Source organism: Schistocerca piceifrons, chromosome 1 (genome assembly GCF_021461385.2).
Source record: "Schistocerca piceifrons isolate TAMUIC-IGC-003096 chromosome 1, iqSchPice1.1, whole genome shotgun sequence".
NCBI lineage: Eukaryota > Metazoa > Arthropoda > Insecta > Orthoptera > Acrididae > Schistocerca > Schistocerca piceifrons.
The window spans coordinates 165,258,287-165,283,670 of record NC_060138.1 but is presented as its reverse complement, the minus strand read 5'-3'; the positions used below and the strand labels follow the sequence as shown (position 1 = coordinate 165,283,670).

General features: G+C 44.5%; 1 protein-coding gene across 1 annotated transcript in view; it reads right to left on the bottom strand.

The window, feature by feature from the left end:
- Positions 1-25,384, bottom strand: part of LOC124795511 (lysine-specific demethylase 6B) — a 125,828-nt gene that overhangs the window by 23,214 nt on the left and 77,230 nt on the right. Inside the window, exons 4-5 of the mRNA XM_047259610.1 lie at positions 14,729-15,163; positions 7,016-7,208 (exon numbers count right to left, since the gene is read on the bottom strand). Of these exons, the coding sequence (XP_047115566.1) occupies positions 7,016-7,208; positions 14,729-15,163 (628 nt within the window). The remainder of the gene's footprint in view (positions 1-7,015; positions 7,209-14,728; positions 15,164-25,384) is intronic.

Genomic DNA, 25,384 nt, shown 5'->3' with positions numbered 1-25,384 from the left:
AACATGGGGATAGGCATACCTGTCGTGAAGTATTGGTCGAGCACGTCTGACCACCACGAGGAGGATTGTCATACTGTGCATCAAGCACATCGTACTCCTTTCATATCCATGCCGCCATCCTAGAATAGGTAATAGGCTCCTTGCAACATCCTGTGTCATCCCACGCCATTGGCCAGAGACTAGCAGCAGTTGCACTACCGAATTGCCATCCCATGTATTCAAAAGGGTTCAAATGGCTCTAAGCACTATGGGACAACATCTGAGGTCATCAGTCCCCTAGATTTAGAACTACTTAAACCTAACTAACCTAAGGACATCACACACATCCATGCCAGAGGCAGGATTCGAACCTGCGACCGTAGCAGAAGTGCAGTTCAGGATTCAAGCGCCTAGAACCGCTCGGTCACAGCGGCCGGCCATCCCATGTATAGGTTGCCGTTAACATCACAATGCTAACGAATGTGTATGGATTGGTGGCAAGAAAGGGAAGCATGGATTGTTGATGAAGGTCATTGTTTGCAGAGATGGATTGCGGTTGTGCATCACCCCAGATGACCGTTGTCGGCGAGTGCGGCGGCGACCTGAGGAGAGGTCCAGTTCTTGAAATCTTTCGGAATGGCACGGCGGTGTTACTCTCGGCGTCATGGTGTGGCTATGACTTCAGGTCACCGATGGTAGTGAGTGAGGGACCTCTTGTAACGCAACGAAACGAACCAGACACCCTGTGTCTTTACGGTTTACTTCTTATGCGATGGTATCGTGGTCCCATTTTTCAACAGGACAACGCTGATCTAAGCAGACACATGTTGTCTACGAATTCTCTATAAGATACTGAGGAACGCCTGTGGCCAGCAACATCGCCAGATCTGTCCCCTGACAGAACATGTGTGGGACCAGATCGGACAGAACATGTGTGGGACCAGGTCGGACGTCACTCCATGCCAATACGATACCAACATTTTTGGGCCAGCTTGCCTCAGACGAGGGTACAGCGGCTTTTGGCACTCATCCCAACCGAGTCAGTCCAGAGGAGTGCAACATCATACTGCTAAGGTCCTTATACTACCAAGTTTCTTGTGAGTTTGACTTGATTTTACAATCACTGCAGTAACATCTTATACACTCTCAGCCCTCAAGTTCCATTTCGTTTGCTCCTCCCCTTCTGGATGCTTCACTTTCTCTGTCAGACAGTGTACCTAAGCAGATCGAATCTCTTCACGTCTGTCACTGTTACAATGTTGACGTAAATGCATTCATGAAAACATTTTCCATATGACTGATACTATACTGCCTACAGCACATCAGGTGATTCCTGTCGAGTGCTTTCTTCTCAGCAGAGGACAGCAGGTGAGCTATGAATCGGGGTGTAATGTGTGACAGCGGGAGGGTTGTGGTCCATCGATACTGTGGTTCACCGTTCCATGTTTTCCTGTTCGCGTTGGTGGGATCCCAGAACCATAATGCTAAAATGGAATCGACGATTCGGGAAGTCTGTGCTCAACACTATGCAGGATCTCAGAAGTTCTGCGCTACTAAGATCTGAGAAGGCAAACATATTGCAAGTCCAGCCATCCCTGGAGCAAGAGTGGACAGCAAGAGTTTGTAGCAGGAACAGTCACACATGCATTGCGACTACGTCTGGACCGCTACGAACTCGCAGGTAGGCGACCATTGTTGCGACTTCCTCGATGCTGCCATAGAAAGAGGTACGCCGGTAGTTAGGCGCCCATCTAGACACAGGAGTACCAAAACGTTCTCCTTTGAGACGATTCTCAGTTCTGCGTACAGCATCAAGGTGACCTTATCTAGGAGGATAATTTTTCAATACTAAAGAATTTTTGTTCGATTTCGGCAAATTGACATATTTTGCTTGCTTCAAGGTGGAAGGGATGTAGCATAGCTTAAAGCAAGGTCTATAAATGGAGATTAGGAGGGTAGGGGCACTTGGGGATAATAATTTCGATTCGACGTTAGTAGGTCCAGGAACCTATTAATTCCCTTGCCGTCCAATGATTCAGTGCAGTATTTGGGGAGGAAGAGGGAGGAAGAGGGGGTGGGGATACTGGTTCGCAAACTGTGTCGTGTTGGCTTCCTGTTGGGATTTTCAGACGAGGCCCAGTTTTGTATACAGCTTCACGATATATGTAGTCATGTAAGAAGGCTCCAAAGAGAACAATAACATCAGACTGTCCTCAAGATCATCACAAAAGCCCAGCAGCGTATTTGATGGTAAGGGGTGCCATTAGGAACGTGTAAGCAGTAAATTGGACAGCAAACATTCCATCCCCGTCGTATTAAGAACTGTGGTAGTGTTCTATCTTCCAAATCTCAGCAAAGTTATCTTCCAACGAGATAACAGAAGACTGCATGTTGCCCATGTTGTCCTGACCTATCTCGATGAAGAGAGAGTGTTTGTTTCCGTGGCCACCACGTTCTTCATACCTCTCACCCACATCTGGTCCTGGGTTACCAAGAGCCTGGTATGCCACCATTTCTCAGCAACTATGACTGACGAACATTGGCACAGATTTGAAGCAGCATGCACAACTGTCATCCAAGTGCAGTTCGGTCCGATGCACAGCCATGTTTGATATGTGGTTGATGGCAATGGTGGCAGCTCTGTGTACTAAATTTAGCATCCTGCCAAATCCCAAACTGTAGTGTCATCGATCATCGATAACATCACTCCTGCAATCGACCGCCGCAAAGTTGCTACACGTCCACGCAGCATCATCGGCGGCCCAAACCCATCGAGGCTCGAGCCTCACTCGTTTTTCATTAGGGTACTTTGAAGTAGCGGAAGTTTAATTATAACCACCCTGTCTGTAGAAATTAGATTTATTTCATTTTTGGCTGCCTTTGCATGCCTACAGTAACGTTATACTGTCAGACTTCTCTTAGGTGGTCACATATTGACATCATACGAGAGTGTCGCCCGTGGAGGGTAGATGCATACTATGAGGGGCGTTCAAGATGTAATGCAACAAATAATTTTTTCTCGGCCAATTACGGTTGAAAAATACAGAAATTGTTGTGGGCATCCTGAAATATTCCAGTTTCAGCCCCTTTTGTTTCATGAAGTTTCGATACGTCGCAGCACTATACATAACCTAAAATGCCCTGTGTGATCGAGCAGAGCCGGCCGCTGCGACCGAGCGGTTCTAGGGGCTTCAGTCCGGAACCGCGCTGCTGCTACGTTCGCAGGTTCGAATCGTGCCGCGGCCATGGATGTGTGTGATGTCTTTAGGTTAGTCAGGTTTAAGTAGTTCTAAGTCAAGGGGACTGATGACCTCAGATGTTAAGTCTCATAGTGCTTAGAACCATTTGACCAAGGCGAGAGAGCTGTCATAGAGTTTCTTCTGACAGAGAACCAGAGCGTCGCAGGTATTCATAGGTGCTTGCAGAATGTCTGCGGAGCCTGCCAGTGAACAGAAGCACGGCGAGTCACTGGGCGAGGCGTCTGTCATCATGGCAACAACTCTGCACAAACCTGTCCAATCTCCCGCATGCTGGCTAGCCTCACACAGCTGCGACTTCTGCTGTGTTGCAACGTGCGGACACTCTTATTCGAGGTGATCCACAGATCACAGTCAAACCCCTCGCTGCTGAACTGGACGTCTCCGCTGGGAGTGCTGACACACTCGTCCATCAGTTGGGGTGTCAAATGTTCCTTGCCTCCTAACGAAACTCCATAAGGAAATATCAAGGAATTGCTTGCACTTAGGAGGCTGACGGTGACAACCTTTTTGCCGAACATTCTCATAAGCGATGAAACATGGGTTCATCACTTCGAACCGGAGACAGAACGGCAATCCATAGGGTGGCGCCGCAACATCTCTCCACTGAAGAGATCTAATGGCAACGGTCTTTTGTTACTCTGAAGGTGTTGCTCCGTTTGATGTTCTCCCTCATAGTTCAACTCTTGAAGAAACGACTTCAGTGTGTTCGTCGCCACAAAAATGCAAACGAACGTATCTTTCTCTACGGCAACTCAAGGTCTCACACAAGTGTGCGCACACGAGAGGAGCTCATAAAACTTCATCGGACTGTTCTTCTTCGTCCATCCTACAAGCCGGATCTCGCAGGTTGCGACTTTCATCTGTTCAGCCCAATGAAGGATGCACTCCGCGAGAAGCAGTACGTGGATCATTGCGAGGTTACTGAAGCAGCAAGGTGTTGGCTCAGAGGTCGACCAGTAGAGTGGTGCCCTGCGGTCATACAGGCTCTCTCAGTAAGACGGCGTGAGGCCGTCACACTAAACGGAGATTGTGTTATAAAATAAGACTTTGGAGCAAAAAGAATAGGGAATAGTATGTTGTATTGTAATACCTCCGAAACGGCTCGATCGATTCTGATGAAATTTTACATGTATATTCGGTACATCTACATGGATACTCTGCAAATCACATTTAAGTGCCTGGCAGAGGGTTCAACGACCCACCTTTACAATTCTCTATTATTCCAATCTCGTATAGCGCGCGGAAAGAATGAACACCTATATCTTTCCGTACGAGCTCTGATTTCCCTTATTTTATCGTGGTGATCGTTCCGCCCTATGTAGGTCGGTGTCAACAAAATATTTTCGCATTCGAAGGAGAAAGTTAGTGATTGGAATTTCGTGAGAAGATTCCGTCGCAACGGAAAACACCTTTCTTTTAATGATTTCCAGCCCAAATCCTGTATCATTTCCGTGACACTCTCTCCATATTTCGCGATAATACAAAACGTGCTGGTCTTTTTGAAATTTTTCGATGTACGGTACTCCGACAGTGCCATCTGGTAAGGATCCGACACCGTGCAGCAGTATTCTGAAAGAGGACAGACAAGCGTAGTGTAGGCAGTCTCCTTAGTAGGTCTGTTACATTTTCTAAGTGTCCTGCCAATGGGGTGGCCGAGCGGTTCTAGGCGCTTCAGTCTGGAACCCCGCGACCGCTACGGTCGCAGGTTCGATTCCTGCCTCGGGTATGGATGTGTGTGATGTCCTTAGGTTAGCTTGGTTTAAGTAGGTCTAAGTTATAGGGGACTGATGACCTCAGAAGTTAAGTCCCATAGTGCTCAGAGCCGTTCGAACCATTTTGTACTGCCAAAAAACGCAGCTTTTGGTTAGCCTTCCCCACAACATTTTCTATGTGTTCTTTCCAATTTAAGTTGTTCGTAATTGTAATGCCTAGGTATTTAGTTGAATTTACGGCTTTTAGATTAGACTGATTTATCGTGTAACCGAAGTTTAACGAGTTCCTCTTAGCACTCACGTGGATGACCTCACACTTTTCGTTATTTAGAATCAACTGCCACTTTTCGCACCTTTCAGATATTTTTTCTAAATCGTAGATCTGAGAATCAGTCGTAATGTATTTTTCATACCCCTAAGGGATAAGGGTGGTAAGCCCGAAAAATTTTTCTTATTTTTTGGACAGCACTTTTTATTTTTATTTTTTCATGATGTGGCATCAAAAAATACACACCACCCTTAATTTTCACCCTTCTCCCACCAATCCCTATTTTTCAATAGTGATTTTAGTAACTTAATAATTTTCAACCCCAGCTGATACCTGATTAGTTATCACTTGATCAACAGCTCGATCGATTCTGATGAAATTTTACATGTATATTCGGTACGTCTGAGAATCGGTCGTAATCTATTTTTCATATCCCTAAGTGATAAGGGTGGTCCACCCCCAAAAAATTTTCTTATGCTTTGGATAGAACTTCTTACTTTTATTTTTTATGATTTGGCATTACAAAATATACGCAACCCTAAATTTTCACCCTTCTACCACCAACCCCTATTTTTTAATAGCGATTTTAGTAATTTAATGATTTTCAACCCTGGTCGATAACTGATCAATTATCACTTGACCAGTTATCCCCGCCAGGTGTCTACCGGTGATAGTCTTTCACTATTAGATAGATAGGTAATAGAAGAAAACGTATCAAAAGCAACGACTCGAATATCCCTCTTTCAGTCGACGTAACTAGACCGAGAAGTTTAACTAGGTAGCACGCGTCATTCGCCAAACCGACATTTAGGCCTAGCGCACACGCATCGATTTTTATCGTACGGAAATATATCGTACGATCAAAGTCTTTCAGTGGACAAAGAAGTTCCTATGCTCTCCTTTGATCTTCTAAAAGAATGTAATCGTACAATATGTTTACGTGCGATAAAAACCGATGCGTGTGTGCTTGGCCTTATTCATAATGCTGGCGAACACGTTTCGACACGAAATTGCCGCTATGTTTGTATGCTCATGGACGAGCCGTGTATCGGCTGCAATTCTTAAACCCGCGCGATCTATCGTAGAAACGCCAGAACTAATAGTGGCCGATACTGCCGGACTTCCCCCTAAACCTTTTCTCACTCCCTACACAGTTTTCGGCCATTATTATTGTTTGTGTCACGAGCTCCCGCCAACAACGGCTATTGTGTTACACGTATACACTGTGTTACACGTATACATTATTCTTATAGACTAGAGATAATTTATATGGCAAAACAACGTTTGCCGGGTCAGCTATAACATATAAAGATTTTCAGAGGCGGAACGAAGTTCGCCGGGAATACATTGTGTTACGCGTACACATTATTCTTATAGACTAGAGATAATTTATATGGCTAAACAATGGATGCCGGGCCAGATATATAACTTATAAAGATTTTCAGAGGCGGAACGAAGTTCGCTGGATATAGCTAGTTTAGAAATAAAATATGTTGTATTACTTATTGGAGGTCCCTCGTAATTCCTAGTGTGCTCCCGTCAGTCACAGCAACGGAAAGCTATGAATATAAGCGTCATTAATTGCTAAATAAAGAGCTGTGTTATTCGATCGAGAGTGTTAACCGACTGGTCCACCTGCATACACGAAAGGATAAGACAACGCAAACCGCGTGCAATTTTAATCGTGTGTTTACGATACCGCACTGTACATAGACAATAATTATGCTCGTACTTTGTTACTGGCTATACTTGTGGCTGTCAGCCTACATAGGAAAACAAAAGTGTGAATACTTAACTGTTAAGAGTACGGCTGTCGAGAGGCAGCTCGAACCGAGAGCTCTGGCGAGAGAAAATGCGAGGCAGCGTGAGCCAGAGTTCGGTGTCGCTGGGCGGCAATTTCAGCTCCTTCTTCAATCTCCTCATTTCTTCTCCGGCGCGACGCTTCTCGTGTGGGCGGGCTTTCAGTGCTTCTTCGAGTGCTTTGTGTTTCTGAAAACAAACGTTAAGTATTCACCAGGTAACGTTTTCAAAAACTAAAAAACTGTAATGGATATTTAGCTGATAGTTTAAAGTAAAAGTGAACGTAAAACGACAAATCTGTATAAAATTCAAACGGACTTTTTGATGGCTGAGTTTCTCCTGACGTATACATCTTTGAAATAACTTCCGGGAATTCATCCATGTAACACTTTCAGCGCCGCCGATATTTCGGTGGGAGAACACCCCGCCATTTTCAAGGCAAACTGCAACTATAATAACAACGAGATATTGGCATGCACGTCCAGCTATTGGAACAGTGTTATTAAGGAGGCAGTTGAGATTAAATTAGCGAGCAACCTCGTTAACAGGGATGGAGGTTTTTGTTTAAACTGTTTGGAATCCGGCTCTCTCCCTTGTCAGAAAACAGAGGAGACAGAGTCAATGCTACCTCACCTGCGGGTTCGTAGTCTCACTATCGATATCTCTGAAATTGGTCACATTTGGTGGCACAAGTGTTCAGTGTGTATGTTATCTTTCCTACATCAGTCCGAGAACCGAGGTTTTAAATTTGTATATACGTCGCTTGTCCGTTGCAGTTTGCCTTGAAAATGGCGGGATGTTCTCCCGCCGAAATATCGGCGGTCGCTGAAAGTGTTACCTGGCTGAATTCCCGGAAGTTATTTGAAAGGACTTTTTGATGTTAGGAGGAGGGAAAATGGACACCACAATATTCAGTATTTTCAATAAATTAGGTGAAGTTAATAAGTATTTCAACACTGTTCGGCACTTTTACTGACACTCTTAAGCAGGTATGTTATGACTACAATATCAGTGAGTTACAATTGAAATCAGTAAACTCATGCAAATTCCTGGATGCAAATATTTTGGTGTATATGAAGTGAAGAATGTGAAGAAAACGAAAATTATGGCAACTACACCTACCAATTCGTGGGATATAGCAGGAGAAACCATGGAGGTAGTGACGACATTCAGTTATCTCGGTTCCCAGATCTCTGCTGATGGCGACTGCAGCCATGAAATCCGGAGACGCCTGTTACTCGGTATACAGGCGATGTCAAACCTTGACAAGGTTATAAGGTCCAGAGATATAACACTAGCAACAAAGATCCGTATTGTGAAGGCTATTGTCTTTCCAGTTGTGATGCATGGATGTGAGACCTGGACCATTAGAAAGGCTGAACGGCGAAAATTGACTCCTTCGAATTGTGGTGTTGGAGGAAACTTAAAGAGTTCCATGGACTGCAAAGAGAACCAACAGAACAATACTGGAGCAAATAAAACCAGATTTCTCCCTGGAAGGTCTAATGCTAAAACAAAAGCTGACCTACTTTGGACACACAATGCGAAGGCATGCCTCGCTGGAAAAAACATTAATGCTGGGGAAGATTGAAGGAATTAGAAGAAGAGGACGTCAGAGGATGAGATGGATCGATGGCATCACAGAAGCAATGTGTTCCAACCTGGAAGGTCTACGGGAGAAAGTCCAAGACAGGAAAAAGTGGCGTGATTTGGTTCATGGCGCCACGAAGAGTCGGAACCGACTAAACGAATAGAGAGAGAGAAAGATATGACGTGTAATAATCACATAAGCTCAGTCGTATATAACACATTGGTTCTTTGTCAGTATAACTGGAAAACGCAGTCCATCTGCAAAGAAGACTTCTTACAAGACATTCGTGTGACCCATCCTAGAATATTGCTGATTTGCGTGTAACCAATATCAAAGGGGTCAGCTCTAGCGTTCGATTCCACTTCTCGGCGTTGAGATTACGTCATGTGTAACGTCACGAGTTTACGATGTGAAGCTTGTAAGCGGCATGGATGTACAATAAGAGGAGATTTCAGGACATCACAAACTTGAAGCCGGAGTCCGCCTTGTTAGTTGCCCCAAGCATTAGCTTCTGGTTGAAATCTCTTGATCTATAATGTCAGTTTGCATCAGTTACATTGTGCTAATTATACCGGTTGTAGCCTAAAGTGTAAAGGAATCATATTTCGTACGTACGTGGACTCCTTCATGCGAAATTTTATGTTCATGAATTACGCTTGCGCCGATTACTGTTGCTTACAACAAATAGTGGCATTATTTCTGTCATTTGACTTAAGATTTCCTGTCAGACGAACTCTAATAGTTCTCTGGATTAACGCTATGAGAAGGAAAGACAGCAAATGTACCACAAATAGCAAAATGTGTGCTCAGCGTTTTCGGGTAGAGGACAAAGTCTGAACGTTAGTTTCGTCAGTTCGTATTAAGCGCCTCTGTTGTGTATTTGGCTGGTTATTCTCCTAGAGGATAGCTAATGAATTCCACAATGACACTGACGTGCCTTTACCTAACGTGGTTCCATTCGAGTAGGCCTTATTCCTTCTGAGGTCTCTGTAGTAATCGGTTCGCATTAGTTTATAGCACATTATGTGCACCTAGCAGCATATTTGCATACCTGATCAGGTTCATACCGTATTACTCTCTAATGGGGCGGAAGCAAGAGACTGGAATTGGAAAACGAGCTTTAATTGTGGCTCTGCACCAGGAAGGCTGTACAATAGTAACATAAGTTGGAGTAGCCAAATCTACAGTGGTGTACACGTTGCAGCGGTTCAAGCAGATTGGTGCCAATGCAAGAGTTCCGCTATCAGGAAGACCACGAGTAAAATCATACAGGAGGGATCAGCTCATACAGACTGAGGTGACAAAAATCACGAGATGCCTCCTTAGACCGTATCGGACCTCCATCTGCCCGGTGTAGTGCTGCAGCTTGACTTGGCATGAACTCAACAAGTCGTTAGAAGTCCCCTGTAGCCGGCCGTGGTGGACGAGTGGTTCTAGGCGCTTCAGTCCGGAACCGCACTACTGCTACGGTTGCAGGTTCGAGTCCTGCCTCGGGCATGGATGTGTGTGATGTCCTTAGGTTAGTTGGGTTTAAGTAGTTCTAAGTTCTAGGAGACTGATGACCTCAGATGTTAAGTTCCATAGTGCTCAGAGCCAATTTAGTGCCCTGCAGAAATACTGTGCCATGTTGCCTCTATAGCTATCCACATTGCAAAAATGTTGCCGGTGCAGCATTTTGTGCATGAACTGTTCCATAAATGTTTGATGGGAGTCATGTTGGGTGATCTGCGTAAGCAAATCATTAGCTCCAATTGTTCAGAATGTCCTTCAAACCAATCAAATGGTTCAAATGGCTCTGAGTACTATGCGACTTAACTTCTGAGGGCATCAGTCGCCTAGAACTTAGAACTAATTAAACCTAACTAACCTAAGGACATCACACACATCCATGCCCGACGCAGGACTCGAACCTGCGACCGTAGCGGACGCTCGGCTCCAGACAGTAGCGCCTAGAACCGCACGGCCACGCCGGCCGGCTCAAACGAATCGCGAACAACTGTGTTCCGATAATGGAAATGACCGTTTGGCGTCATTGGCCGGGAGGCCCCTTGCGGGGCAGGTCCGGCCGCCTTGATGCAGGTCTTATTACATTCGACGCCACATAGGGCGACCAGCGCGCCGGATGGGTATGAAATGATGATGAAGACCGCAAAGCACCCAGTCCTCGAGCGGAGAAAATCCCCGACCCAGCCGGGAATCGAACCCGGGCCCTTAGGACGGCAATCCACCACGCTGACCACCCAGCAATCGGGGCGGACACTGTGTTCCGGTGACATGTGCACTGTCATCTATAAAAAATCCATTGTTGTTTGGAAACCAGAAGACGATGGATGGCTGCAAGTGGTCTCCAAGTAGCGGACTATAACCATTTCCATTCAATGATCGGTTCAGTTGGACCAGAGAACCCAGTCTATTCCACGTAAACACTGCCTTGTTGACTCCATTCGTAGAGTTTGCGCCACATTCTAACCCTACCACCAGCTTTTACCAACTGAAATCGGGACTCATCTGCCCAGGTCACGATTTTTGATACGTCTAGGGCCCATACGATACGGTCACGAACCCAAGAGAGACGCTGGAGGTGATGTCGTGCTGCTAGGAAAGTCACTCGCGTCTATCGTCTGCTGGCATAGCCCATTAACGCCAAATTTCGCCGCACTGTCCTAACGGATACGTTCGTCTTACGCTGTTCTCGGTCGTTAAGAGAAGGCCGTCGGTCACTGCGTTGTCCGTGGTGAGAGATAATGCCTGAAATTTGGTATTCCAGACACGCTCTTGAGACCGTGGACCTCGGAACTTCGAATTTCCTAAACATTTCTCAAATGGAATGTTCCACACGCCTAGCTCCAACTATCATTCCGTGTTCAAGTGTGTTAATTCACGCATGCGGCCATAAAAAAAAATGTATGTGAAATCATATGGCACTTAACTGCTAAGGTCATCAGTCCCTAAGCTCACATACTACTTAACCTAAATTATCCTAAGGACAAACACACACACCCATGCCCGAGGGAGGACTCGAACCTCCGCCGGGACTAGCCGCACATTCCATGACTGCAGCGCCTGAGACCGCTTGGCTAATCTCGCGCGGCTGCAGCCATAATCACCTTTACACGTGATCACTCGAATAGAAATTACAGCACCGCCAATGCACTGCTCTTTTATGCCTTGTGTACACAATACTACTGCCTTCTGTATACGTGCGTATCACCATATCATGCCTTTTGCCACCTCGATGTATGTACAGAGTAGACATCAGAGGACTTTTACTGCATCTGTAATTCGCGAGAAAGTAAATTTGTAGTATGCGATCAGCCCCAGTCTCTGTCTCAACAGTGCAATGCCGACTCTGTGATCAAGGTTTAAAGGGGTGCATAGCGGTCAAAAAACATTTATTACTCATACAAAATAAGGTGATACGTTTGTAATGGGCACAGCAAAATAAAGGTTGGAGCGTGCAGCAATGGCCCAAGGTGTTATTCACGGGCGAATCTACGTCTGAAATATCTGGAATATATCGACGAACGTTTGTTCATTGACTTCGTAGAGATTATATGAAGAGTAATTTCGTGATGCCGACGGTGAAGTATGGTGGAGCGTCGGTCATGGTGTGGGGATGTTTTGCGGGTGAAAAGTCGGTGATCTAGTGCTAATTAATAGAACATTAAAGAAGTATGGATATCACAGGATACTGATCACCGATCAATGCAGTTTGGTCTGGCAAGCGACTTATTAATCCTGGGTTTGTTCATCAGCAGGGCAATGATCCGAAACACGCTTCTTAATTGTGCGGAGGAATGTCAATAGAAAACAGAAACGTGAGGAACTGAAGAATATTATTTGGCCAAGTAGGTCACCTATCACAAATCCCGCTGAACACTTATAGGATGAACTAGACAGGGAGGTCAGCAAACTGAGGTCATCTAATGTCGAAAACCTGTGAAATAATTTACAGACATGCTGGGCTGCAATATCTATAAAACCACTACAAAATCCTATCTCCAGAATGCCAAGAGTTTGTGCAGCTGTTGTATGGACAAAGAGTGGATTCTTTAAAGGGGCTAAAATATAACCATATTGTATTGTACTTAATGATAGAAAGAGAAAATATTAATTATTTTGTTGGTCTATTTAGTTCTTGTTCTGTCACATTCGCTACGCAGAATAAGATCAACGTGTACTAGAGCGCAATACAGTACTGTCTAAAACGCAATGTCTTGAATGACTCGTCATCTCCCAGTGCCTACCGCTACGGATAGAAACTTGAAATTTGAAGAGGGTATATTGATCTTATACTGGAGGCATCATTTTAGAAGGAATTTTACGGAAGTCCACGCCTAAGGCAGTGAAATAGGGGGAGAAAGGTGCAACGTTCCCTTCGAAAAATTTGTGAATTACTGTGCTGGTAAACCCCTTACGTTATTTGCTTTTCAAACAGCTGAGCAAAACTGAATGTACTCAGACATTACTCTCTTTACTTATTCTGATAAAAACCAAACTGACACACAATATTTTTTAGCGCAACGCAATCTTTCAAAAATCCCTACTAAAGAATGGCCCTGACTAACAATAACCTACACCTTTCATGAATCACTTACCTCACAAGAATCTTCGTTACTCGAACTACTGCAATACAGCAAGCGCCAATACTGCCAGCTAAATAAAAGATTCTGACTACTGAAGTCACTAACTACTGATAGGCATAGTTAGCAAATTAAAGATTTTGATAAAGAACAAACAATGTATTTACCTTAATAGTGTTCAAAAGTCATAATATATATATATAATCAATTCATGACATCCAGTCTTACAAATTTACTGTCTCTGATGGACACACGTCCAGATCATCCACTCTCAAAACTCCGCCATCTCTCTCCCCACATCCACCACTGCTGGCGGCTCATCTCCAACTGCGCAACACTACGTGCTGCTAACAGCCAACTGCCCAACACTACAATAGTAAATTCCAACAATGTAAACCAGCCACAGACTGCACACAGCACAGTCAGTGATTTTCATATACAGGGTGTTACAAAAAGGTACGGCCAAACTTTCAGGAAACATTCCTCACACACAAATAAAGAAGAGATGTTATGTGGACATGTGTCCGGAAACGCTAAATTTCCATGTTAGAGCTCATTTTAGTTTCGTCAGCATGTACTCTCAATGGAGCACGTTATCATGATTTCATACGGGATACTCTACCTGTGCTGCTAGAACATGTGCCTTTACAAGTACGACACAACATGTGGTTCATGCACGATGGAGCTCCTGCACATTTCAGTCGAAGTGGTCGTACACTTCTCAACAACAGATTCGGTGACCGATGGATTGGTAGAGGCGGACATATTCCATGGCCTCCACGCTCTCCTGACCTCAAACCTCTTGACTTTCATTTCTGGGGGCATTTGAAAGCTCTTGTCTACGCAACCCCGGTACCAAATGTAGAGACTCTTCGTGCTCGTATTGTGGACAGCTGTGATACAATACGCCACTCTCCAGGGCTGCATCAGCGCATCAGGGATTCCACGCGACGGAGGGTGGATGCAAGTATCCTCGCTAACGGAGGACATTTTGAACATTTCCTGTAACAAAGTGTTTGAAGTCACGCTGGTACGTTCTGTTGGTGTGTGTTTCCATTCCATGAGCTCTAACATGGAAAGTAAGCGTTTCCGGACACATGTCCATATAACATATTTTCTTTCTTTGTGTGTGAAGAATGTTTCCTGAAATTTTGGCCGTACCTTTTTGTAACACCCTGTAGAGCGCTACATGGCATTACCAACATAAAAACCTAAACAGCCTACTTACAAAGGTTTTTTGAAAATATATCGCTATTAAGGCAAATTTGAAGCTAGACCTACGAAAACTGGTACAGTATTTTGTTTCTCGATCAGAAATAAACAAATGCGTGTTTCTGCATTTTTGGAAATTTATCCCATGTGAGGTGAAACAGTGAATGAAAGTTTTTAAATAATTTATTATTAAAGAACTATTGAGACCTACTAGCCAGCGTTTACCATCTACCATGGACTTAACAGTGGTTTACAGAGTACGGATGTACATTTAGGTGCCAGTTCAAGTGCAGTGCTGAGTATTGACATGCAGTCGCGGTCACCTTTGGCTGAAACTCGCTGTCGACGACCTCGTGGTCCAGCTCCCTCTGGAGGTGTCGGAGGACGGCGGCGTCCAGGAAGGACACGTGCGCCGGCGGCGGAGGCGTCGCGGGCGTCGCAGACGGAGGCGGCGCCGAGGCCACGGAGTTAGCGGGGGTGGGGGCGGGCGCCGGCGTGGGGGCGGCGCTGAACGAGGGCCGGGCGCTGGCGGCCCGCGAGTCCAGCGGCAGCGCCGACACCTGCGTCTCGCCGGGCTCCGGCATCCCCTGGAACTCCTTCTCGGGCTCCCGCGAGCCGTCGCGGCCCTTCTTTCCGCGCTTGCGCCGTTTCCCCCTGCGCCGCGGGACGTCCTCGTCGCCGCTGCCGCCTGTCGTGTCCGTCAGCACCGTCGACGTCTCCGGACTCGGCTGAATCTTGTGGATGGGAGGTAACTGCAACTAGCGAGCGAAAGCAAACACCCCACTTTAATACACCCGCCACAGAGCGACTTGGAAAGCGCGGGTCGCTGGCTGTGGTTTGGAGGTACTGTCGTTGGCTATTAACCCTTAGCTGTTGCTAGCATGCCTCTCGCATTCCGGCGTTTGTTACGGCTCTTCAAATGCTGACGCTTGTAGAGACACGGCTTTCCGGCCAATTTCAAATACCGGGTGATCAAAAAGTCAGTATAAATTTGAAAACTTAATAAACCACGGAGTAATGTAGATAGAGAGGTAAAAATTGACACACGTGCTTGGAATTACATGGGGTTTTATTAGGATGGCGCTCCACCCTCTAACAACCCTACCACAACAAAGGTCGAAATTTAATGATTGTGGTGTTGCTCACGCTGCTAAATACTGCATTTTCGGGCAACAACAGTCATATTATGTGGCAGGTGTCATTTCATGTAATAATCAAAAAACTAGGCACACATCTTTTTCTGTTTCCCACGCTGGTCTCGTCGTAAAATCATGGCTCAATCGTTGAAAATCTAGGTGGTTATGATTCCAAGCTCGGATGCAAAGAGGCCTGGGTTTTATCCTGCTATATTCAAAAGTTTTGTAGATGCGGTTCTCAAACCATTCTTGAAGATTACACTTTTGCAGGACAATGGCGATGTAAAAAAAAAGCAATCAGCACTCCAAATTTAAGTTACAGTTCCTTTTAATTGCATTTATTGCAATATCACGTAACACACAAAACATCACTTCACAATTAGATTTTCGCGAAAAATATGATTACGACCTTTTTGACGAAATTTTATGATAAAAGCATCTACTCTTTTGTTTTTTAAATATAAGACTAGTTATACCCATGGTAAAAGCTATGTATGTAAAATATGTTGTACAACATATATAAAAAAATTATTAAATTGACATTAACGTACTCTTGGCTGCTACCCTACTGCTATAAAGAATATTGCTATGAAAACTACAGTTAAAGTAAGACGATTCTGCAGCATCCAACAAAGATGCAATTGTGATGTAGGCGACTCGGTATAATCGATATATACCACAACTCCAAGGACTTTCACATCTTTGATGTAACTGACACTGCAATAGTATTAAGGTTGCCCATAGAGAGCACAACTATTACACATCGTAGTTTACTGTTTTTATCCAAAATACACTCCTGGAAATGGAAAAAAGAACACATTGACACCGGTGTGTCAGACCCACCATACTTGCTCCGGACACTGCGAGAGGGCTGTACAAGCAATGATCACACGCACGGCACAGCGGACACACCAGAAACCGCGGTGTTGGCCGTCGAATGGCGATAGCTGCGCAGCATTTGTGCACCGCCGCCGTCAGTGTCAGCCAGTTTGCCGTGGCATACGGAGCTCCATCGCAGTCTTTAACACTGGTAGCATGCCGCGACAGCGTGGATGTGAACCGTATGTGCAGTTGACGGACTTTGAGCGAGGGCGTATAGTGGGCATGCGGGAGGCCGGGTGGACGTACCGCCGAATTGCTCAACACGTGGGGCGTGAGGTCTCCACAGTACATCGATGTTGTCGCCAGTGGTCGGCGGAAGGTGCACGTGCCCGTCGACCTGGGACCGGACCCCAGCGACGCACGGATGCACGCCAAGACCGTAGGATCCTACGCAGTGCCGTAGGGGACCGCACCGCCACTTCCCAGCAAATTAGGGACACTGTTGCTCCTGGGGTATCGGCGAGGACCATTCGCAACCGTCTCCATGAAGCTGGGCTACGGTCCCGCACACCGTTAGGCCGTCTTCCGCTCACGCCCCAACATCGTGCAGCCCGCCTCCAGTGGTGTCGCGACAGGCGTGAATGGAGGGACGAATGGAGACGTGTCGTCTTCAACGATGAGAGTCGCTTCTGCCTTGGTGCCAATGATGGTCGTATGCGTGTTTGGCGCCGTGCAGGTGAGCGCCACAATCAGGACTGCATACGACCGAGGCACACAGGGCCAACACCCGGCATCATGGTGTGGGGAGCGATCTCCTACACTGGCCGTACACCACTGGTGATCGTCGAGGGGACACTGAATAGTGCACGGTACATCCAAACCGTCATCGAACCCATCGTTCTACCATTCCTAGACCGGCAAGGGAACTTGCTGTTCCAACAGGACAATGCACGTCCGCATGTATCCCGTGCCACCCAAGTGCTCTAGAAGGTGTAAGTCAACTACCCTGGCCAGCAAGATCTCCGGATCTGTCCCCCATTGAGCATGTTTGGGACTGGATGAAGCGTCGTCTCACGCGGTCTGCACGTCCAGCACGAACGCTGGTCCAACTGAGGCGCCAGGTGGAAATGGCATGGCAAGCCGTTCCACAGGACTACATCCAGCATCTCTACGATCGTCTCCATGGGAGAATAGCAGCCTGCATTGCTGCGAAAGGTGGATATACACTGTACTAATGCCGACATTGTGCATGCTCTGTTGCCTGTGTCTATGTGCCTGTGGTTCTGTCAGTGTGATCATGTGATGTATCTGACCCCAGGAATGTGTCAATAAAGTTTCCCCTTCCTGGGACAATGAATTCACTGTGTTCTTAGTTCAATTTCCAGGAGTGTATAAATAAGATGTACACATACTAACTATCTGTTAATCAGACATTTAAATGAATCAGTTTGATGTTATTAGTGTATTTCCTACTTTTATACTTTGACGATGGCGTCATATTATGAACGCTGATTGGCAGTTGTGAAGTAGTGTAACAGGAAGTAGGCGGAGCCTCTGCATATTTGAGCTCGTGCTCAGCACTCATAACCATCAGTTGACTGCGTAGCAGCGAGGAGAGCTCCGCCTACCATCCTAAAGGAGCCATGGGTATAATTAATTTTATTTTATCTTGTTAAATTTTGACATCATTAGACACTTTCATTTTATTTAAAGATTGGTTTCTAGTATTTCCTAAAATTTATACACAGGTCTGATGATGGTTTTGTAAAAAGAACCGAAACCGGTTACCTATATCATTAAAACATAAATGGTGTGATCAAGACTGAACTTTAGTTAAAATATAATAATTAATTGATCACTGTTTTCCAAAAATGTTTACCAAAATTGTACTTCTTCAATCATTTTCCGAAGTTTTGCATCCTCATCACTCGCCATTGTGAGTAAAAAGAAGATAAACAAGCTAAAACCAAAATACTAGCGCCAAAATCAACTGTAAACAAACGACAGGACACCACATAACACGTAACATACGCGTGAAAAACAAACGTGAATTCGTTCGGAAATATATATGGATATATCGCATTACCTCACTAGGTGCTGCGTATCTAGCGCTATTATGATGAACTACAAGCATTAGAGGATATACAGGTTGTAGCGGGAACGCTAACAATGCGTTTGAAACACTAAAACAGTGTGGAATGCGGCGGGACGTAATATTACGTCGGCTGCATTTTCTTCGTTTCCGCCCGCGACGTAATATTACGGCAGCCGCACGGTAAGTGAATAAAACACCATGGGTTCTGGGTTCGATCTGAGCACTACTTAGGGTCTGAGTATGATTAATCAACTACGGCAGGACGAAGATATACGGTGTTAGAAGTCATCCTCGTCTCGCGCCAACGGGTCATGGACCACCCCGCCCCCCCCTCCTCCCCAGCGCCGTGAATACATTTCAGCAAAGCTATTTACAACTTAAAACATCTTTATTAGATCTATTACACATCTACGTAATTGTTCGGAACAAATATTGCAATTCACTTTAAACCAACTTCCCGAAGAGCTAGAGTCTTGAAACTTTTAACGGAGCACAGAAGTGGATGACAATGCAATGTTAACTCTCCTTCTTGCCTGGTGTATGACGGAGGGCACTTTATTTAACATTATCGTTTCCAGACGAGTTAGAGACCTGAAAGTTTCAACATAGCTCAGAACTCACTGACAATGCAATATAAACTCATTTTCTTGTCTGGTGTGGGGCGGAGGGACTTTGTTTACTACTATCATTTCCCAGTGACCTAGACACTTGAAACTTTCAACATAGCTCAGAATCAATGACAATGCAATATTAACAGGCTTTCGTGTGTAGTTTGTGGCGGAGATACTTCGTGTACCAGCGTTATTTCCCCCTTTTTCTGTGCCACTTGCTAATATTTCACGGTGAAAACGGGAAAACGGTTACAGGTTAAGTCCCTGTGTGAGCTCGATTCCCTATAATTTTTATCTTCGAGTTCTTTTCGTGAGATAATCGTGGGAGGAATCAATGTAGCGGTTGACTCAAACGAAGAGAAACTGAAATAATCCTGAAATTTACTACTTGTCGAAGTAAGTACGAGTGCTGCTTGGATTTTCCTACAGCGCTAGGGACGTCTAAGTGTATCCTTAACTGGCGACCTCTCATTAAAATGTTTGAAGTCAAATGAAAAATTTGAAACACTCGATACTAAAAAGCATAAAATGATCAATTGAATAAAAATCTTTTATAATATAACATGTTTTTTTTTTAAAAACGAACTTAAATGTATAAAATAATTTCTCCTAGCTTCATACAGATTCCTAACCCCATACAGATATCCTCAAAATCTGTGCTTGTGAATTTTCAGTCACTATTACAATACTTAAAGAATTTAAAAGGAGAAACATGGGGTGCAAACAATACATAATTCATGCACGAATAGTTCACCTCCTCACTATTACTGCACGCGCCCCACGTTTTTTGTTTAAATTCTACAACTAATTTCATAGCTATTAAAAATTCGCAAGCAAAAATATTCAGTAATATCTGTACGGAGTTAGGAATCTGTATGGGCCTAGGAGAAATTATTTTATACTTTTTTCGTTTGCTTTAAAAACGTGTTATGTTAAAAAATATTAAGTCATAATTTATAAATACGTTTTTAAGTTTTTAGATAAATCCCGGAGAAAAAAGTGGAATGAAAATGCTAAGAAATTCTATAAATTAAATTACGTGCTATGTTTGGCATGGGGTACGTATCTATTAATAGCACGAGGGCCCGCCCCTAGCTTACGGTCTAACCACCAGCGCAAAGCACAATATCGTGGCAAAGGCACAACTTCACAGGCCGACTGTACCCGCTGTCAACAACAAATCCAACACACATCGTGAGACGATATGCACAACTGGCAAACTATAAGGGCTTGAGTAAGGCGAGACAGAAGGGGAAAAGCGCTCATCTAGGAGAAAGTAACAGAATGACTGGCTTCGTAAACGTACGTGAAAACGTTTCGCGCCGAGCGGTACTAGGCGCTTCAGTCCGGAACCTCTCTGCTGCTATGGTAGCAGGTTCGCATCCTGCTCCTGGCATACATGTTTGTGATGTCCTTACGTTAGTTAGGATTAAGTAGTTCTAGATCTAGGGGACTGATGACCTCAGATGTTAAGTCCCATAGTGCTCAGAGCCATTTGAACCAAAACGTTTCGCTTCAAATACTCGCCCTCATACTCATGTGCTTCTCTAATTTTAGGACTAATAATTTTCAAATATTATATTTCTCTGAACTGCAGTCTCTTGCAACTTATGATAAAACGATGTGTTACACACTGATATAAACGACTTTCAATTTTTATATTAAAATGTATTTTCTGCTGTTATTATTAAAAGCGGTAGTGAAACCATTTGTCTTTTGGGGCAGGGGGCGAGACAGACAGTAATAAACTGTGACCACCTCCAGAACTGAACCTAGATCCACGTCTGTGCTGAAATTGCCCCGAAATCCGTAAGAATCGGTAAGGACCAACGACATGGCCATGCAGAAAGCAGTGGAAACTATTGCACTAAAGACACACAACGATTATCCACAGGAAATGTGGCCTGCGTCTGAAAAATCTGTCGTGATGTACCCTCCACTGGCAAAAAATTGCGGATTAGTCACACGTTCGGATCTTTGGGAGGCAGAATGAGGTCCGCGAAACGGTAAAAATTAGGAGGCGGAGCGCGGAGCGTCGAAAGTTTGAATCTGATAAAGAACCTACAAAACCTAAAAAGTCAAATGCTAAGTCTGTCTAGATATATTTATACTCAATGAAGTAAAATGGAAAGAAGATAAGGATTTCTGATTAACTGCTCTTTCAAGTTCTTATGCCGTATCTGATAGAGTTACAACGTCACTGGTGAACCTCAAAGGTTTCTTTATTCTTCCTGAACTCTAATTATTTGCATATCATCCTTTGGTTTGTTTTACTGTTCGCTCAGTATAAAGATCGAATGATATAAGGGATGAGCTACAATCCTGTCTGAGTCTCCTCTCAATTACTCTCTCCTTTTCATGTTAATTTACTCTTATGATCGGTATAACTCTTCGGTACTTTCTTTACTTGTTCAAATAAGTTGGCAGCATCATTAGGAAGAAATGGAGTAGTTATGCTTTTAGGACGTTAAACTCCCTTGAATGCATTATCATCTTCATAACATTCTTAGAATGTTTCTCCTACTCATCTTCGAAATTCGGTAATAAAGTTAACGCAGCCAGTTCACGAGAGTAGAGTTTTCGAAACAAAATCTGCGTGGTTACCGCCCCACATGCAGTCGATAACTGGCACTGGAAATAAGGGTAGAAGAAGGGTAAAAGGACGGAACCGGCAGAATTATAGGGCAGTATCCCTAACATCGGTATGCTGCAAAATTCTTGAATGCACTCTAGTTCGAATATAATAAATTTCCTTGAGACGGAGAAGCTTCATAAATCTGCATGGAGTTAAAAAGCTTCGCACGAGCGTAATTCAGATTGCCATTTTTTCGCACGATATACTGTGAATCGTGAAAGAAGGACAACAATTACAGTCTGCTTCCCAAATTTTAGGAGAGCATTCGACACGATGACCCACAGCAGAGTGTTAACGAACTTACGAGCATACGTAACAGGTTCCCAGATATGTGAGTGGCTCGAAGACTTCTGAAGTAATAGAACCCATGTAAGGCGTTTGGATTTTACGGACCATACATGAGCTCAGTCCATAACGACAGTAAGATACAGTATGAGATCCTCAAAAAAACTATATTATCGACAAGAAACAATTGCAGTAATCTCATGTACCAAAAACTAACAAAACAATATCTATCAATATAAGGACAGGGGCATGCATAAATAAATTCAAATGAAACGCGTTTTGGAGACGAACCGAGCTCGTGGTTAATGGCATTGGAAAACCCCACTTAACAAGAGAACGCCGAGCTTCAGCACAGAAAGGGATAAGGCCAGAACAACATATTATTGCTTTTAACGTAAATATGGCCGGGACCAAGGGTAAGTGGCTGCACAGCTTTAACAGGGCTAGCGGCGACGCGGCAAGAAAAATAAAAATTCACCTCTAATGAGACGATGGTTTGGCCGAAGCCATACTGGGCGACATGGTGGGGAGACCTCCATTATATAAAAGCATTTTGAGAACTAAAAATTTGAAGATCTCCCTCATCTCATGGTGGACCACACAAGTGTGTGTAAAATAGCGAGGGCGGTGAGAGCTTAGCATCTGCAAAGTGTGGACGATATGCTTCACGTATTGTGGCGACAGATAGCAAAGAGGTAGTTAGTTATTCCTGTGGGAATTTTTGTGGGCAATGAAATTGTATACGTCACTCCAACCCTTTCGACTAGGGAAACATTAACGTTCTACGGAACACAGGAAAGTTGAGACTGAGTGAATTCGGTCAAGGCCAGAGTAGGGAATTAGCGTTCCAAATCCAGCACGAAGACAAAGCCGCTGCAGATCCCGATTGGTAAAGTACCATCGTGCATTAGACCACCGTACATGTTGAGTCGAGATTTTGCTCACTCCAACCTCCGTACACTTCGACCATTGAATATCAAAAGCTAGGATACTAACCTACCCTCACATTGAGTACATGAGTTTTTTCATTGGTTTAAAAAGGTAGGTTTATTCTCCACCAACTTAGTGCATTGACCAACTATGATATCGTAGAAGTAAATTCAATAGATGAATATTTTTGATCATTCTTGCCTGTGAGGCCATTTTCATTTGTAGAGATAACGATTTAATAATTGCCAATTCAATATCTCCAAGAGTTAAACATTTTGTTATTGAGTGAGTGTTGAAAGTAATTGAAATGATTGTTGTGTACCACTTGACCCCTGAAAGCACAATTGATAAATTATATGTGGAATGAAAAAGTGAACAGCTGTTTGTTTTTCTAGAATAGATCCCAAACTTTCACTTTTATTAATTAAAGCATTCTATTTACATGACAGCAGCATTTCTAATTAAATTGTTACAATCTGCACCTAATATTAGCTACCTTACAGGGCCAGATTCATATCTATATAGAATGTCTGTTTAACACCGTGGGCTTGAGAAGACAGTTCAGATGCATTATCCATTTGTGTGTATATATCTTACACCCAGTACATTGTCCTCAACAGCGAGTGTTCGCCAGAGGCCAGGATAACGATAAGGTCAGGGGTGCTCCTAGAAAGTATGACCTGACAGACAGGGTGAGCAGCAATCTGCAGCTGTTTGCCGATGACTGTGGTGTGAAGGAAGGTGTCATTGTCTAGTGAATGTAGGTCAATGCAAGATGACTTAAAATTTATGGTTGTTGTGATGAATGGCATCTTGCTCTAAATGTAGATAACTCTAAGTTAATGGATATGAGTAGGAAAATCAATCTTGTAATGCTCGAATACAGTATTAGTAGTGTATGCTTGACACAATCACGTTGGCTAACATTTAGGGATAACACTCCAAAGCTCTATGAAATGTTATATGAATGTGTGGTGCCTGTTCTTTAGGACTGTCCTAAAGGATGGAAACCACGCATTCATACACTACTGGCCATTAAAATTGCTACACCAAGAAGAAATGCAGATGATAAACGGGTATTCATTGAACAAATATATTATACTAGAACTGACATGTGATTACATTTTCACGCATTTTGGGTGCATAGATCCCGAGAAATCAGTACCCATAACAACCACCTCTGGCTGTAATAACGGCCTTGATACGTCTGGACATCGAGTCAAACAGAGCTTGGATGGCGTGTACAGGTACAGCTGCCCATGCAGCTTCAACACGATACCACAGATCATCAAGAGTATTGACTGCCGTATTGTGACGAGCCGGTAGCTCGGCCACCATTGACCAGACGTTTTCAATTGGTGATAGATCTGGAGAATGTGCTGGCCAGGGCAGCAGTAGAACATTTTCTTTATCCAGAAAGGCCTGTACAGGACCTGTAACGTGCGGTCGTGCATTATCCTGCTGAAATGTAGGGTTTCGTAGGGATCGAATGAAGGGTAGAGCCACGGGTCGTAACACATCTGACATGTAACGTCCACTGTTCAAAGTGCCGTCAATGCGAACAAGAGGTGACCGAGACGTGTAACCAAAGGTACCCCATACCATCACGCCGGGTGATACGCCAGTATGGCGATGACGAATACACATTTCCAATGTGCGTTCACAGCGATGTCACCAAACACGGATGCGACCATCATGATGCTGTAAACAGAACCTGGATTCATCCGAAAAAATGACGTTTTGCCATTCGTGCACCCAGGTTCGTCGTTGAGTACACCATCACAGGCGCTCCTGTCTGTGATGCAGCGTCAAGGGTAACCGCAGCCGTGGTCTCCGAGCTGATAGTCCATGCTACTGGAAACGTCGTCGAACTGTTCGTGCAAATGGTTGTTGTCTTGCAAACGTCCCCATCTGTTGACTCAGGGATCGAGACGTGGCTGCACGATCCGTTACAGCGATGCGGATAAGATGCCTGACATCTCGACTGCTAGTGATACGAGGCCGTTGGGATCCAGCACGGCGTTCCGTATTACCCTCCTGAAACCACTGATTCCATATTCTGCTAACAGTCATTGGATCTCGACCAACGCGAGCAGCAATGTCGCGATACGATAAAGCGCAATCGCGATAGGCTACAATCCGACCTTTATCAAAGTCGGAAACGTGATGGTACGCATTTCGCCTCCTTACACGAGGCATCACAACAACGTTTCACCAGGCAACACCGACTAACTGCTGTTTGTGTATGAGAAATCGGTTGGAAACTTTCCTCATGTCAGCACGTTGTAGGTGTCGCCACCGGCGCCAACCTTGTGTGAATGCTCTGAAAAGCTAATCACTTGCATATCATAGCGTCTTCTTCCTGTCGGTTAAATTTTGTGTCTGTAGCACGTCATCTTCGTGGTGAAGCAATTTTAATGGCCAGTAGTATATAATCGATACGCCTACCGGGGCAGTGGATCCAC